The sequence below is a fragment of the Phalacrocorax aristotelis genome, chromosome 2 (genome assembly GCF_949628215.1).
Source record: "Phalacrocorax aristotelis chromosome 2, bGulAri2.1, whole genome shotgun sequence".
NCBI lineage: Eukaryota > Metazoa > Chordata > Aves > Suliformes > Phalacrocoracidae > Phalacrocorax > Phalacrocorax aristotelis.
The window spans coordinates 91,936,274-91,953,550 of NC_134277.1; the positions used below are offsets into that span (position 1 = coordinate 91,936,274).

The 17,277-nt window shown below is 45.1% G+C and overlaps 1 protein-coding gene across 12 annotated transcripts in view; it reads right to left on the minus strand.

Annotated features, from left to right (window-relative positions):
* LOC142053159 (aromatic-L-amino-acid decarboxylase-like) overlaps positions 1 to 17,277 on the minus strand; it is an 82,096-nt gene that overhangs the window by 40,363 nt on the left and 24,456 nt on the right. For 11 of the 12 annotated variants that reach the window (XR_012659102.1, XR_012659103.1, XM_075084358.1 and 8 more), the window contains 3 exons: positions 15,905 to 16,141; positions 5,487 to 5,600; positions 4,671 to 4,790 (listed from right to left, as the gene is read on the minus strand). Coding sequence is in view for 10 of the 12 variants with exons in the window: in XM_075084358.1 (XP_074940459.1) it covers positions 4,671 to 4,790; positions 5,487 to 5,600; positions 15,905 to 16,105 (435 nt within the window). In the remaining 2 variants the exon portion in view is untranslated. The remainder of the gene's footprint in view (positions 1 to 4,670; positions 4,791 to 5,486; positions 5,601 to 15,904; positions 16,142 to 17,277) is intronic. The other variant, XM_075084365.1, reaches the window with a different exon arrangement.

Sequence of the window (17,277 nt, forward strand, 5' to 3'; positions counted from 1 at the left end):
TAACTGCATTACAAAGTATGAGTTATGTACGTTTTCTTCATCAGAAACACGCAGAGGAAAGGAACAGTCACACACTGTTTCTAAATTGCCCTTTGACTCACAAAACATGAGTTTAAACGGTGCCTTGGATACTCCGTGACAACAAAGAGGGGAATTTTTTGCATCAATTGATCTGTAAATATCACAAGAGAGTACAAGCTCCCACAAATTCTTTAGATGGTTTCCCTCTAGAGCAGGCAGATGAAGCATGCTCTAAACTGCTCCTGTAAACTAGAAGTAACACTTTGTAAAGACATGTTCGTAAATTCCAATGGTTTTGGGGGTCCATACGCAAGACAGAGTTTTTAGGTACTTTCAAAGTTGAGCAATTGTCACGTGAATCTTCCTCTGCCGAAGCACTTATCGCTGCAAGGAGTACAGCTGCTTGTATTCGTAAGTATGTCTCGGAAATATCCCCAGTGTCAACAAGCTAATTTTGGAGTGCTGCTTCTTATCCTGCGCCAAAAGTCTGTCCTCCCTCTGTGGAAGACCTGTGCATACTTACTAATTACAAGAAGTGTTGAAGTGTTTGGGAAGTCTTCTTTCTGCCCTGGAGGTGGGCCTGATCCTACAGGCTTCATACACATGAATGATCCCCGTGAACTCAGACTTTCTCCTAATACTGAAGTTAGCTGAGCTATTTATGAGAGACAAAGCTGCCTTCTACACATGTCAACATCTCAACAGCGAGGGAATCCAGCAGCCTCATGAATGGAATAAGCAGGGAAAAGGACAGTCCCTAAACATTTACTAAAGGTATTGCCATGGCAAATGTAGTTTATCTGCCTCCCCGGTGGTGTGGGGTTTGAGGAACGTAGACCCCAGGGTCTGCATCAGAGCACAGGGACGAGCTGGAGACAGTTTTGTGCATTTCTTATAGCTGCTGCTGCATGCAGCGTTATGGCAACTGAGGGACATATTACGGACACATAATGGTGTAGGAAAACAAATATCCCTCTTGGGTCAAGTAAAGCGGAACTTCCATGTGGAGGCTAGGGCCAAAGGAAATTCTGTCCGCTAATTACAGAGAACATAACTTGGCCATCTCCCCATTTACTCTTATTCTGCATATGGTCTGTAGCCAGATACTCAGAATGCTCATCGGAGTATCTGAACACGGAGAAATCATGCCTGTCTGTAGTTCCCAAAAGTCACGATGCAAGAGGGTGTGCACACAGTTATCTTCAACTTACACACAAAGAACTTTCCAGATCTGATTCATCTTACTTTATCGGTCTACAAAGTTAAATATATGAGACAAAATAGTTGTTTAGGTCCCCTAGTATTCAGTGGGGAGAGGGAAGCATATCCAGAAAGCAGTAATTCCATCTACTGTAGGCAAATATTCTGGACTGAGATAAATGGTTCCTCCAAAGGTACCTTCCTGGAGGTTCAGCTTTATCCGTTGATGAATCTCATACAGTGTAAGCAGTATATCATCTTCTAAAGAACCCTGCGTAATCAGAAGACCCGCATAATGGGCATATACTGTCAGACAGTGTTGCCTGAAATACCCTTTCCTGCCATTCACCAGATGAGGGTGCTTTTCATTTGTGCAAACCACTGCAGCTTATTGTGATGTTCGTGCAGTGTTTCAGGGAAGTTGTGTGTCCTCACAACGAAGCTGGGCAACAAAAAGCCTGTGTGCAAGGCCTAATTCCATCTCGCATCGGGCAAGCCACTGAAAACAACCTTCCTAAGCCTGGGTTCTTCAAAGCAAAGTTAGCTCTAGCACCCTTGCATTTGGTGGGAAAAAATACTAAATACTACTTCCATTAAAATATATATTTAATGGGATACGTGAAAATCTTTCAAATATATGGGATGAAAATGGCGCTTTTTTTTTTTTTTCCTATGATAAGGCCCTGTAAAACTGTTAGCGTCTATCCAGGACATGTAACAAATATGCATATTGAAAAAATGCACACAAATATATCTGAAAGAAAATGGTTGTAGGAAATGTCAAAGGTTAAGGCATTAATTTGAGATCTGGAAATTTAAGCCCCCACTATTCTGGAGACTGCCTGGCTGGGTGGGCAAACAAATGACTTAGGCTCAGGAATAGCCTCAGCCTTCTGAGGAGTGCCACAGACGTCCTGGCATCCCGGCTGTTCATCCAGGCTGGTGCGTGGTCGGTGTATGCAACAGTTCTTGTACGGATTTCCTTACACAGAAACAGGGATCAACAGCTGAATCTTCCCTCCTGATGTACAGCCGGGCCATAGCCTAAAGGCACCTGAATCCAGCTACCTGGAAATGCTTTTCGATGTCTCACGGTAGACATAGGCTTTTTCACATTGACTCAGTTTCCGTAAGTCACCTTTTTTATACAGAAGCTTACAATATTTGCAGAACCTGGTTTATAATGCTCTTCTGTTTACTTCACACCAAAGTATTGTGCTAAATATTTTTGAGGAAAAAAAAAACCCCTTGGTTCTTGAACTCTTTGGCTAATTGACACGAAAGCTAGATCAGCAGTGTTCCTTGCCAGGCAAAATATAGGCTGAGGCTCATTTTGTTTCACCCTTAAAATACTTTTTCTTTCCAGAGCAAGAAACTCTTTAAAATTCAAAGCAGGTACACTTTTCAGCAGTGTATCCAGAATGAACAGCAGGATACAAGCCACAGGAAGAAAGTTGCTTTCTCACTTATTTTTAAAAGCTGGGTTTTTTTCTCCTCTTGAACGCTGTATTTTACATTAAGTGAAGGATGATGATACCTTTCCTTTTGCTGCAAGCAAACAAAGGTTGCCATGGCAAGCAGGCTCAAGAGGCGGAAGAAATATCAGCAAGTGCTGATGTTCATGTCCACCAGAGCTCTCAACTGAAATTTTCTTTCATCTTTTGCCATTTCCAAGTGTCATCCTGCACACAACAACAAAGTGCTTCATATTGACATAGACTTTCAAATGTAATTAAGAGCCAATTTTCGCAGGCTCAGTTTTACCCAATACCACAATAATTACTTGGTATTTACCAAGAGAATGACTAGCACTTTCACATGCTCATGTTGTCTTTGCTTCGCACTCTCTTATTTGTATCATTTTTGTTTCAAAAGCAAGACAAGAAGATCTGCAGAATTAATTACTTCATCGTAAGCAGGAACACAGAGCCCACTTTCAATTCTTGAAACTCACTGGTTTCTGATTAAAATTATGGGCAATCCAGTATTGTCAGGCTGGAAGGGCAATATTTCCTGATGATAACCACCAGGCATAATTTCTTGCTTTCCCTGGTACAAATAAATGCTGTTGAGACGCACGACAAAAGCTTGATTTCTTTAGCATAACCCCCTTCCTACTAATTGTAATGAGCAAGATCCGAACAGAGCAAGCAGATGAGTAGTTATTCTGGAAATACACTGGTGGAGGTGCAGCTCCACCTAGGAGAATCAAAGCAGTTGGGTTAAATTCATACTTGCCTGGGAAGATGCTAGAAGGTTCACAGGCATATGCCATAGGCATTTGCATCTGAGATCAAAGAAAGAAGCCCCCACTTCTAGCACATAATTCAGATGTATTTCAGAAGCCTACCTTAGGATAAAATAGATTGTAGCCTGGCCTCCAATGACCAGACTCCAGAGATTATCAAAAGAGAACAGAACAATTATTTAAAATTCAGTCTTTTTCATAGTAGAGATCTGTTTTAGTTAGATTAATAGATGTGACCAGAGTCTGCATTTACAGAAAGTCCATGCGCTAGTGGAGCCATGGCTGACAAACAATACAGCTTTATTATGCATGCAAGTTTGCCCATTGATGATATATTCATTATTGTACAGATACTCTGTCCAGACACTGTAGGCTTTCATTAAGCAGTCACCGTCCAAGTCTGGGTGTTTTGTTCTGTTTGGATACTGCAGTATAGTCTGACAGTTATACTATCTACCGATAGAACCGTTCAGGTTCACATTTTATTTTCAGGCTCTTCATTTTATTTTAATATTACAGTACTTCATTTTTTTACATAAGGAAAGTTTCTTAAAATAATTTCAACTTCTTTGACAAATACTGATAGGATTTCTACTACCTTCTGTTATTTCTACTTATAGAAGATGCTCTCCTGTGTTCTTATCCATTGCTTTTCTCCTCCGAGAAAAGGAATACTGTTTTGGAAACGGACTGAAGCAAACAAGAGAACAGGTCTGAGAGGGACTTCCTGGAAGCCTTTGTAACCACTTGCCATGATGCTGTGCTCAAATCCTCAGATACATTTCTATTTGAGAAGATTTTTCCTATTTTCAGCCATGAAACTGCTGCACACTGTCAGTAAGCATGAGCTCACTTCACTTGATCAACAAATTAAAGTTTCCACCCTACATGATTTTTCAACATTACGATTTGGATTTTAAGCCCAAATTGTGCTGTTACGTCGAACTACTAACAATTCCTCACCGGCAAGAGTGTTTCAGAATCCAGCTGCTCTGACAACAAAACCATTACTTTCATGAACGATCCTACCCACCTGTGGACATTCTCAGAGAGCATCAGCCTTTCTGAAAGTCTGAAAGGAACACATGTGGCAGAAAAAAAGATACCTTTCCTTTATTAGTGTTTTGGGATGATATGAAGGTTTGACAAAATCATAAAGTCCACAAACTCATCCCATATTCTTTTTTGTGTCCTCTCTTACCTGAATGACTCCTCCGCCCTGGCCATCCTTCCCAGCTAAAAAGTCTTCAGGCAAATGAATCATCTTCCCTAGCCAATCCAGCATGACAGTCTCCAGCTCCGTGCAAGCTGGACTTGCAGCCTGTGTTGAAAGAGAACAGAGGGAATAACCTCACTAGACCATGAAGAGAAATAGGATCTACCAGAGCAAGAAAACTCTTTCTCTCTCTCCCTTTCTTTCTCTGTCCTTGGACTATAGAGGAGGAGACTAGCTGATTAACTTCACCAGCTAAATTTGGGACCTGAAGACCATTTTGTGCGTGCGGTTTCTAACAGTTACCGAAAAAATGTCAAACCGGGCCTCTCATAGAACCAGGACTCTCAAATGTTAAAGCTAGGATTTGCATCTTGCATTTTTTTTTTCAACATCAAGTACAAATCTGTCTGAGAAGAGGACATCTCAGATGAATGTGGGGCTTTTTTAAACAAAATTTCCCATTCATGCAGATGATAAGAGAAAAAACAACACTGGGTGATAGGCAGCAGTCATACTACTCAATGAATTACCAGTAAGTTTGCACTGCTACCGCTAATTCCAAAGGCTGGTGATTTTTCAAGGGCAAAACTACTGAAAGGAAGTAGCCTTTGCTTCCTGGAGTCATTCAGGGTGTCTATGTGAAAACACTTAATTAGGCAAGGGAATTTACCTATAAAAATAGTCCTGTGACTTCGCTGCTATTAATCAATAATTTCACTGAAGAGTGCTACTGCTGTGCTTACAATCTTGGCAAGGTGAAGCACCGTTACCACCTAGCAGTACATACCCCAGTCAACTTACCCAAGAGAAGCCCACACATCCAATTCCACCACACAGCATGTCTGCAAGAAGGGCCGGAAAGGAAGAGGCTGCAGGGAAGTAGGCAAAGAAGTACGGACTGTGCCAGTGAGTCACCTGTATTAAGGGAAAAACAGTCATTTTTAACTAATGCAGGAAGCAGAAACAAGTTGCCACAAAATCAGAAAAGATTAGAGGCTGGGACCAGTCAACAGTTCTCAACTACCTGGCTGTAACACAGGATCCCTTGTTTTTCTCATTTTTAAATCTATATTTTTTCTGACATTCTAAATGAATTAGTTCTGGCCCCTACCTCCCAGTAGTTCCAAAATCAGGGTTCTCCATTTGTTTGCCTAGAAGACAAGGGTTTCATGGGCAGTGGCAGCCTGAGTTTCTGTGCAGGGCACTGTTCTGGAGTCTCTGCTTTTGGAGGGTCTCCAGTATTTCGTTCTCTCATCGCTGTCATGCGACTGACTTAGCAAGAGTGTCTTCAGTGCAGCAGAGGTCCACAGAACTCTCTTGCCCACACTCTGGAGTTTTTTGCTAATATTCAAGCACTGAATCTGGCCAAATAGCTCTCCCACAAATGAAACAATCCATTCCAGTATCCAATATCTTCTGTAGAAAATCAGACTATCACCTCCCTATTATAAGCTGTAATTTATGTACAATTCCACATTGTATGTACCAATATGAGAGAACAACACAATAACTGCACAAATTGTAGTCAGTTGTCTTGCAGCAGCAATATTTAGAGTTATTTTATGCAATATCTAAGCAATCTTAGGATCTGTGAGATACTTGATCGTGCTCCACAACTCCAGTCCAATAAAATTTGAAAACAGGAAATGCACTGCCACACTGCAATGTTCAGTGGAAATAACGTGACATATGTTTGGCAAAACCAGCTTTCACATTCAAAATAAAGGCAAATTTTAGAAAAAACGTGCTTCTTAGATGGACTATAAGCAAGAATTCAGCAGAATGTGTGTATGAACTTTCCTTGGCTGGAAATCTAGAGGCTGCTGAGTTATGGAAGCCTAGCCTTTTCTTGTGCCCTGTTGGTTTGTTGTTTTTTAAAAAAAACAGGAGTTCTTCTGTTACAGCTGGAGGATGGTAAGAGCATACATTCTCTCTTGCCTGAGCTCAGTGTTTCCTTACTGTTTTGTTCCATATTCCCACCTCTAATGAACTATACCTTTCACACTCCCCTCTCTCCCACCCTGTGATAAGGTGTCTCGTCCTGGAGCTAACTCAGGCATCACCATACTGCACTGTTCCGCATGCTGCAAATATCCCTGTTATTTCCTCTTCTAACCTTCTTCATGCCAACAACCAGCTCTTTTTTAAGGGACATGTTCCATGCTAAGGGGGAAACTGTCTTATCTCTTGTAGGTACAATGAATCAAATATCACATTCTCTGCTGCAGTATATCATTTATAATATTTCAGATGCTTCAGATGCCCCTATCTCTTTCATATGAAAACAGCTCCCATCCACTACAATTTTCCACTGTCTAAAGTAACCCTGTACCTGGCATGCTCAAGATTTCACTTTTACTGCTCACTAAGTCCAAACCTGCTCAAATCAGGTCTCCAAAGATGAGCCACTCTGAACAGTTTTAGCTGTGTCTCTTATATCTGGTCAGGATCTTTCTTTGCTGTAAAAAAGTTTGAGAGCACTTGTGGCAGACACCTTCCTACACAGATCAGGAAAAAATGGGATTGGACTGGTTCTTCACAGGAAAACAATAAACAGATTAAAAAATACCGAATGAACAGCAGTCTCTGACAGGGCCCACATGCACAGGCTTTCACTGACATCTACAAATGAGCCAGGGCTGCCACTGTTCATCTCCCCAGCTCTAATCCTCTGTGATCTCTAAGACTTGTGACATTCATCTTGGGTTAATCAAGTTAAACTGCCTCCTTGCTGGGAGCCATTTGTCTGATGAAACACAGCAGATTCCAGTTGCACCACTCACACAAATCCAAAAAGCCAAAAGCCCTAGGGCAAGTGCAGCTGTGGTTCTTCCTCCTGCCCCCCCTTCCCCCTTTGCTTGAAGCAGCTGCCAAATTAATTTCTTTTGCCATGTTGGAACAGACACACTTAGTCAAATATTGCAAAGAGTGTGACATAATTGATGCTGTTTTTTTCAGCCCTCTGCTGATAAGCAGTGATACACAAGTGTCTTGGGTTCAGTAATTACCACTCTAATGCTTCTCAGAGCCATTTTATTTCCCAGATGTCTTCTAAGGATGCCTTTCTTTCTATGGCTTGCTTAGTCTAAGCAAGAGTCTTCCTTTACCACACACTAAGGACAGGAACTTCAGCTGAAAGTTCACAGATTAATGGATCCAGCGTGAGGAAAAGTAGCATCCTGAGTACCGCCATTTGCAGTTACAACTGAACTTGATCATTTCCGGCTCTAAAAAAGGAGATCTATTTCAAAAGAACAAAGGAAGTCTGAGAGAGAAAGGTGACTCCCACTGATATTTTTATACGCAGATTATGACAACGGGACGTTCTTCAACAACCATAGGCTGCTAGGGAGGGATGGACTCCACCTGTCGGGAAGGGGCAAGGGAATCTTTGGCAGCAGGCTGGCAAACTTGGTGAGGAGGGCTTTAAACTGAGGAACTCAGGGGGAGGGGGACAAACTGGCAAATGCTAATGCCATCACACACAATAGGGGAATAAGACAGGACAACCTGAGCAGTGATAAAGGTGCCGTGGCGGCCTCATGCAATGGCAACTGTGAGACCAACCTCCTCAAGGGCTTGCATGCCTGTAGTGGGTCCTCGTACACCCACGCAAGGAAACCTGCATGCTCAAGCACCTTTCTGAAATGCCTGTACACCAATGCACGCAGCACGGGGAATAAACAGGAGGAACTAGAGGTCTGTGTGCAGTTGCAGGGCCATGATCTCATAGCAATCACAGAGATATGGTGGGATAGCTCGCATGACTGGAATGTGGTCATGGATGGGTACAGGCTTTCCAGGAAAGACAGACCAGCAAGGTGAGGTGGGGGAGCTGCCCTTTATGTGAGGGAGCAACTGGAATGCATCGAGCTCTGCCTTCGAGTGGAAGGAGAAGAAGTTGAGAGCTTGTGGGTAAAAATTAAGGGACAGCCAAATATGGGTGACACTGTTGTGGGCATTTGCTACAGGCCACCTGATGAAGAAGAGGAAGTTGAAGCCTTCTACAGACAGCTGGAAGTAGCCTCGCAATTGCAGGTCCTGGTCCTCATGGGGGACTTCAGTCACCCTGATATTTGCTGGAAGAGCAACACGGCAAGCCATGCACGATCCAGAAGGTTCCTGCAGAGCATTGAGGATAGATTTTTGATGCAAGTGGTGGAGGAGCCAATGAGGCGAGATGTGCTGCTCGACCTTATCCTAACAAACAAGGAAGGTCTGGTTGAGGATGTGAGAGTTGGGGGTAGCGTTGGCTGCAGTGGCCATGAGATGGTCGAGTTTAGGATACTGTGAGGTAGAAGCAGGGCAACAAGTTGGGTTACAACCTTGAACTTCAAGAGGGCCAACTTTAGCCTCTTCAGAGTCCTGCTTGGAGGAATCCCATGAGCAAGGGCTCTGGAAACCAGGGGGGCCCAAGACAGCTGGACAGTATTCAAGGACCACTTCCTCCGAGCTCAAGATCAGTGCATCCCTAGGAGGAAGAAGTCAGGCAGAGGAGCCAGGAGACCTGCATGGATGAGCCAAGAGCTTCTAGAGGAACTCAAATGGAAGAAGGAGGTTCACAGTATGTGGAAAAAGGGACTGGACACTTGGGAGGAATATAGGAATGTTGCCAGGGTATGCAGAGATGCAATGAGGAAGGCCACAGCCTACTTGGAAATAAATCTGACAAGGCATGTCAAAGAAAACAAGGCGGGTTTCTTTAAATACATCAGCAGTAAAAGGAGGACTGGGGATACAGTGGGCCTACTGCTGAACACGGAAGGGGCCCTGACAATGCAGGGTGCAGAGAAGGCAGAGTTACTGAATGCCTTCTTTGCTTCAGCCTTTACTGCGAAGGCTGGCCCTCAGGCATTCCAGCCCCCAGAGGTGAGAGAGGAAATCTGGAGAAAGGAGGAATTCCCCATGGCTGGGGAGGATTGGGTCAGAGATCACCTACGCAAACTGCATCCCCGCAAATCCATGGGCCCTGATGGGATACACCAGAGAGTGCTAAGGGAGCTGGCGGATGTTCTTGCCAAGCCACTCTCCATCATCTTTGAAAGGTCGTGGAGGACAGGAGAGGTGCCCGAGGATTGGAGGAAAGCAAACGTCACTGCAATCTTCAGAAAGGGCAAGAAGGAAGACCTGGTAAACTATAGGCCAGTCAGCCTCACCTCCTTTCCTGGAAAGGAGATGGAGCAGTTCATCCTGGAGGTCATGTCCAGGCATGTAGAAGACAAGAAGGTTATCAGAAGTAGTCAACATGGATTCACCAAGGGAAGATCATGCTTGACCAACCTGATAGCCTTCTATGATGGCGTGACTGGCTGGGCTGACAAAGGGAGAGCAGTGGATGTTGTCTATCTTGACTTCAGTAAGGCGTTCGACACTGTCTCCCATAGCATCCTCCTAGGCAAGCTAAGGAAGTGTGGGTTGGGTGTGTGGACAGTGAGGTGGACAGAGAACTGGCAGAACAACAGAACTCAGAGGGCAGTGATCAACAGGGCAGATTCTGGATGGAGGCCTGTCACTAGTGGTGTTCCCCAGGGGTCTGTGCTGGGTCCAGTCCTGTTCAACATATTCATCAGTGATCTCAACGAAGGAATAGAGCGTAACCTCAGCAAGTTTGCTGATGATACCAAGCTGGGAGGAGGGGCTGATACGCCAGAAGGCTGTGCTGCCATCCAGCGAGACCTGGACAGGCTGGAGAGCTGGGCCGAGGGGAACCTCATGAAATTCAACAAGAGCAAGTGCAAGGTCCTGCACCTGGGGAGGAACAACCCCATGCACCGGTACAGGTTGGGGGCTGACCTACTGGAAAGCAGCTCCACTGAGAAGGACCTGGGAGTGCTGGTGGACAGTAGCTTGACCCTGAGCCAGCACTGAGCCCTTGTGGCCAAGAAGACCAACAGTATCATGTGCTGCATTAAAAGGAGTATGGCCAGCAGATTGAGAGAGGTTATCCTCCCCCTCTGCTCTGCCCTAGTGAGAACACATTTGGAGTACTGTGTCTGGTTTTGGGCCCCCCAGTTTAAGAAGGACAGGGAACTGCTTGAGCAAGTTCAGCAGAGAGCTACCAAGATGATCAGGGGACTGGAGCATCTCCCTTATGAGGAAAGGCTGAAAGACCTGGGTTTGTTCAGCCTGTACAAGAGAAGACTGAGGGGGGATTTCATCAATGCCTACAAATATCCGAAGGGTCAGTGTCAAGAGGATGGGACCAGACTCTTTTCAGTGGTGCCTAACGACAGGACAAGGGGAAATGGGCGCAAGTTGGAACACAGGAAGTTCCACCTCAATATGAGGAAAAACCTCTTTCCTGTGAGGGTGCCAGAGCAGTGGAACAGGCTGCCCAGGGAGGCTGTGGAGTCTCCTTCCCTGGAGACATTCAAAACCCACCTGGATGTGTTCCTGTGCCCCCTGCTCTGGGTGTGCCTGCTCAAGCAGGGGGGTTGGACAACATGATCTCCAGAGGTCCCTTCCAACCCCTACCCTTCTGCGATTCTGTGATTCTGTGATCCCTTCCAACGTGGCTTCCTACTGTGGACATCAGAGTTCAGCAGTTGTTCCCTCAATCCCAGTGTTCGTGTTAGGAGCTCAGGACCATTATGGTCATTATCGTTTAGAGGACTGCCCTCCAAAGGTCTACACCCAATTTCACAAGAAGGCTCCCTAAAGAAGGTTTACCCCTCATGAATGCTTGTTCTTCCAGAGGGTAAAGACAGCAATGAATATTGCATCAAGGCTTTACACAATTAATTGAGCCTTGCACCTCTGAAGGAACTCTATTTTCACGTCTTCAGTCATTCAATAAGCATAAATATTTGAACACAATGAACACAGCACAGATATCAATATGAAGGAAACGAGAATCCCTTATGGGCCACTGATAGCTTATGGGCCATGCAAGGTTTTATGACCTCTGTCACGTTACATATTCCCTCTGAAGAAGGCCAGTTCCTCATTTATAAAACGGAGATTAGGCATTCCCTGGTGAAACACCTGAAAAGCACTATAGCTGAAAAACACTAGATGTACTTATAAATGTTAGTGTTGTCAGGAAAAAGACAGGAAGAAGATTAGGGAAAATATAATGGGGGTAGACTGTTCCTACAGCAAATTTCAAAAGTCCCTAAAACCACTTTTGAATAGTTTTAAAGGTCTCCAAGCCAAATGTCAGCAAGTCTTCCTATGCTAAGTTCTTCCTATACTCCCTGCCTCCGTGTCATTGCACAGCACCATCATTGTCACGCTTCAGTTTCTGAGAGCACAGCTAACAGAGGCAGCAGTGTGTGCAGCACTATGCACAGAAGAGGTCCAGAAACCCTGCTAAGGTTAGTGTACGTGGGCTCTGGAGTGGTGGTGATGCTCCACAGGGCACAGTCCCCAGCAGCAACTGGAACAGCTACCCCTGGCTCATCACAGGTCTCAGCCCAGACTGAGCTCCCGAGGGAGTCTGCAGTTCTGCAAGCCTGGGCCTGCAGGGACAACAGGGCCTCTTGCCAAGGCTGGGACAGTGGAAGATGGTCTTTTAGCCTGCAGGAGGTATGCACTGGTGGAGGCTCTGCGTCACCATGTAAAGGAGCAGCGTGAGGAGGTCAGCTGATGGTGCAGTATCAGAGATGACAAAAAGGAGACTGAGCGGATCTTCTGTGAGACGTAACACAAGGTATCTCAGATAGAAGAGCCTGAACCCCCAAAATGTACCGAAGGAGGGGCAGTCAGAGTCTCTGCCTGTTGGGTTGAGAAATGGAGTCCCACGATGGTGAAGGGCAGAAGCTTACAACCACTGGCACTAGGAGGGAGGCTCCTGCTCCACCTGCAGATCTGCAACTACAGAACAGGTTCAGTGCCATGGCTGCAGATGGGCTGGGAGCCCTGCTGGGTCTAGTGAAGCACCCAAGCAATGTCGGTGTTGACCCTGTTGTTGACAACAGGGATTTGGGTTTTAAGACCAGTGGGACCCTCTTTGAGGATCAGCTCCTAGGAAGAGACAGGATCCACCTGAACAATTCGGGAAAAATATCTTTGCAGACAGGCTGACTAACCTGGTAAGGAGAGCTTTAAATTAGGAACGACGAGGGAAGGAGATGAAAACCCACAGTCAAGGGAGGAAGGTGGACTGAGTTGGCAAGCAAAGGGTGAAGAGTGAACAAGAGAGATCTTGGAAAACAAGATAGGGCTAAAGCAGACCCACCCAAGTGTATGTGCATAAATAAGGAAGTGCTGAGAGGACAGCATTGTAGGGGAAGTTCTCATCTCTTTTCTGGTTAATCAGCACAAGTGGGTGTCCATCTGAAGCACTTGTGTGCTATGGCATGACGCATGGGGAACAAGCAGGAGGAACTGGAAGGCTGGGTGCAGTTACAGGGCGGTGATCTCATTGCGATCACAGAGATGTGGTGGGATAGCTCGCATGTCTGAAGTGCTGCAGTAGATGAGGACAGGCTCTTTAGGAAGGACTGACAAGGCAACCAAGGCAGGGGAGTGGTCCTCTAAGCAAGGGAGCAGCAGGAATGCATGGGGCTCTGCCTAGGGATAGACAATGAGCCAGTCATGAGCTTCTGGATCCAAACTGGTGGAGATTTCAAGATGGGCAACATTCGGGTGGGTGTCTGCTACAGACCACCTGATCAGGAAGAAGTACGTGAGTACAGCATTCAGACAGCTGGAGGGAAGCTCATGTTCGCACGTCTTAGTCCTCACGGGGGACTCCAACCAAGCTAATGTCTGCTGGACAGAAAACACAGCAGGGCACAACTAGTCCAGGAGGTTTCTCGAGTGCCTTGATGATCATTTCCTAACACAGGTCATGGAGGAACTGATGAGGAGAGACACTGTGGGACCAAATACCAACAAGAAAGAACTGGTCAGATATGTGAAAGTCAGGGGCAGCCTTGGCTGCAGTGACCATGAGATGGTGGAGTTCAGGATCACGAGAGCAGGAAGAAAGGCACAAAGCCAGATCGTAACCCTGGGCTTCGGGAGAAAAGATTTTGGCCTGTTATGGGACCTGCTTGGAAGAATCCAATGGGAGACAGACATGGAGAGAAGAGTGGTCCAGGAGAGCTGTTTGATTTTCGAGGATAACCTCTTCCAATTTAAAAAATGGTCCACCTCACATGCAGGAAGTCAAGCAAGAGAGTCAGGAGGCCTTCATAGCTGAACATGCAGTTTAATATCTTCATAAGCGATCTGGGTGATGGGATCAAGTGTACCCTGATGAAGTTTGCTGATGATACCAAACTGAGTAGATAATTTATCAGGGAGAGCCACCCTGCAGGAAGACCAGATATGCTGGAAGAGTAGGCTAACAGGAACCTTATCAGATTCAACATGGACAAGTGTATGGTCTTGCACCTGGGATAACATCATCCTGGAGTGCAGCTGGGACCTACCTGTCTGGGGAGCAGCTCTGTGGAAAGGGACCTGGGCGTCCTGGTGGACAATAAGCTCAATATGAGCCAACAGTGTGCTGCTGCAGCAAAGAAAGCCAACAGGATGCTGGGTTGCAGTGACAACAGCATCACAAGCAAATATAAATAAGTCATTATCCCACTATACTCAGCGCTTGTCAGGCCACACCTGGAGTACTGTGGACAGTTCTGGGTTCTCCAGTACAAGAAAGACATGGACATACTGGAGTGATTCCAGCAAAGGGCCATGGAGATGATTAATAGATTGGAGCCTCTGTCATGTGATAAAAGGCCGAGAGAGCTGGGATTGTTCAGCCTGCAGAAAGCTTGGTGGGTATCCTGTTAATGTGTATAAACACCGCATGGGAGGGTGTAAGAAGATGAAGCCAGATTCTTCTCAATGGTATCCACTGACAAGTCCAAACTGAAATACAGAAAATTCCACTTCAACATAAGAAAAAAAGCTTTTTTCCCATGAGGGTGGTGAAACTTTGGAACAGGGCAACAGAGGGAAGATGACATGTTGATGACTTAATTGGAACTGAATGCCTCACTACTTATTCTCAAATGATTCATCTCTTGTTTTTTAATTTGATATTATTTTATTGAATTTTCTCAAGGGTTCAAAGCAAAGTGTTTTCTCTTCTACTTCACAGACAAAAGAAGTTGGTTTTTATTTTCCCCCAACAAAAAAGGAAAGGCAATCATACCTATGAGCAGCAACAAAAGCATTTGCATGTGCTGGACATAATTCTCTTATCTATCCTGCACTGATTTAATTCTGTTGGATTTAAGGCTTCATCCACAAATCTTTAAGAAGAGCGGGGAGATTTCCGTTGACTTCAGTGGAGCTTTTGCCTGTGAAAGGACAGCAGGGTTGGCTCCAAGGGAAACCAGATAAGGCCATATTGAATAGCAAATATTTACACTGGTCTATGAAAAGGAATTGGTATTGTAGTACTCTGAGTGAACACATCTGCAGGGAAGTGGTTCCACGTCCAGTCATACCACAATCATATCACCTAGCTACAGCCAGAGAAGCAGCCCAAAGTGGTTATTGCAGAGATCCATAGGAGAGATTCCTCATTAACATTTACTAATAATCCAGTCCTCTTCAAGCTACTTACAGGCCTTAGGAGACAAGTGTATAATGAAAATACAAACGGTATGCCATGAGCGGGAAACCAAGAAAGATTCAGAACTGGACAAATGCCAGACACTTTGTTTTGCATTGCTTGTCCAACAGTGATCCAGCCAAGGGCTAATACTTAGGTAGTGGGCCTCTGCCTTAAAGGGTACTAGAAAAAGCTGACATTTAGGAGAGTAAGTCAACAGAACAAGTAGTGGGGAGAATCCTTTCTCGTCAACTCTGCAACACAAGAAGTCTCCTAAGAGAATTTTAACACTTACAGACGAGCTTGAAGGAGCCCCTTAGGCACAGCAGAGTAATAAAACTACCATTTTAAGAAACATTTACCTTGCTTTGCAAGTAGCGAAAATATCACACGACATGGAAAGTTACAAAGCTTTGCCTTAACCGATCCAAGGGAGGAAAGGGGATTCTTTCCAAAAGCAAGCCTTGCGTGAAGGTAAAGGATGATTTGATTATTTCTAGCAAGAGCAGAAAACATTAGTTGTGTAAACCGTTAGATCATATTTAACCATGGATGTAAATCAGACGCCTGCCTTCTACAAGCTGTCCAGCGTGGGTACTTATGTTCGTAAGGTCTAGCTGCACAGCCTTCAATCCACACTTTCCTTAAAGTCTTTGAAAACCTAAATGCGGTATTGACCATCACGCTACAGACCCATTTTTCTTACCCCTGGCATAATGATCTTCTCAATGTCTTTGAAGACATCCTCAAAGCTCTCAGGATCCTGGGGTGCACAGTCCGGAATGAGGGGCCTTAGGTATCCTGGTTCCACATCTGGGAAGACCTGTCTTTTATCTATCTTCTCCAGGTAATCTGCAATATAGTCCACCATCTCCTTCCCTCTCTTGCGGAACTCTGCAGCATCCATGGGTATCAGAGTTTACGACTTATGATCAGAAAAACCCTGGGGGGGGAAGAAAAGAAAAAGAAAAGAAAAGAAAAGTCGCTTTTGAAAGCAAACATGACTGTTTTAAACTCAGATGATTTATAGGATGACTCACCTGGCCTTTTTGAAAAGACCATACGCTCTTTTATTTCTGCGTATTAGGCCAATGCCCCTACAGCGTTGCGTTCTGCTCCAATCCAGTATTAGCTGGACATTGTACAGAAGCAAATCACACTGTCAAACCTCTGAAGCCTAGGTCATGATGTAGATCAGATTAATACAGATAGGCTGTATCTTTATCAGAGAAGAGCACTAAAGGCACATCAGTGAAGATTCACAAATCACAGACGTAATCCCTACTGCTGCTGGCTGACGCACGGGTGTGGCACCATTACATAGCACGTAATCAACTCCCTCCTGCCTTATAAAGAAGAGGGCTAAGGAAATAGCACGCTGTCTGTGTCTGTTATAATCTATAATAACAAGCTATAAGAATCACGGTTATCACAGTGATCTGCTGTGCTGCCCTGTCATTTTTTCTACTTCTTGCGTCCTGTCTTGCCTCAGGATTTAGCTTCTTCACTCCTTCACTGTAAATGCACATGCTGCGCCATTTACAAAACCTTACTTCTTACTGAGGTTTCAGTTAGAATTCACTTAGACTTGATCGGTCCTGTATTTTGCAGGAGGATGATGTGAGGAAGCTCTGTCTGGGGCTGTCCCTGTTTCCAAGATGTTGGTCTGGAGCTCTAGGTGTGCTTTGAGCTAGGCAGGGACCGTGCGAGCACACCCAAGGCGATGTACAGCTCAGCTGAGATGAGCGGGAGCTTGCCTGCAAAGTGCTGTGCAAACATGAGTTCCTGTCACTAGGGTGCCTGCTCCTGCCATCCTGGCCCACCCAACTTTTCCACTGTCCGTGGCTGTGCATTTGGAGTGCTCAGTGGATACAAGCTTGAGACCACAGTACCCAAAAAACCTCCAAGAGCCTTTATATGCTCAGATTGAGTAAGCAATGCTGTTCCTTGGGATCTAGCAAGAAAACTGGCAAGTGAAACAAGGATACTCACTGCTGATGTAAAGAATTACTACCCTTAGCTCACGTACCTTCACACCTTCACTTTGTAAGGCAATAATTACGTTAAGCACAATGTGAA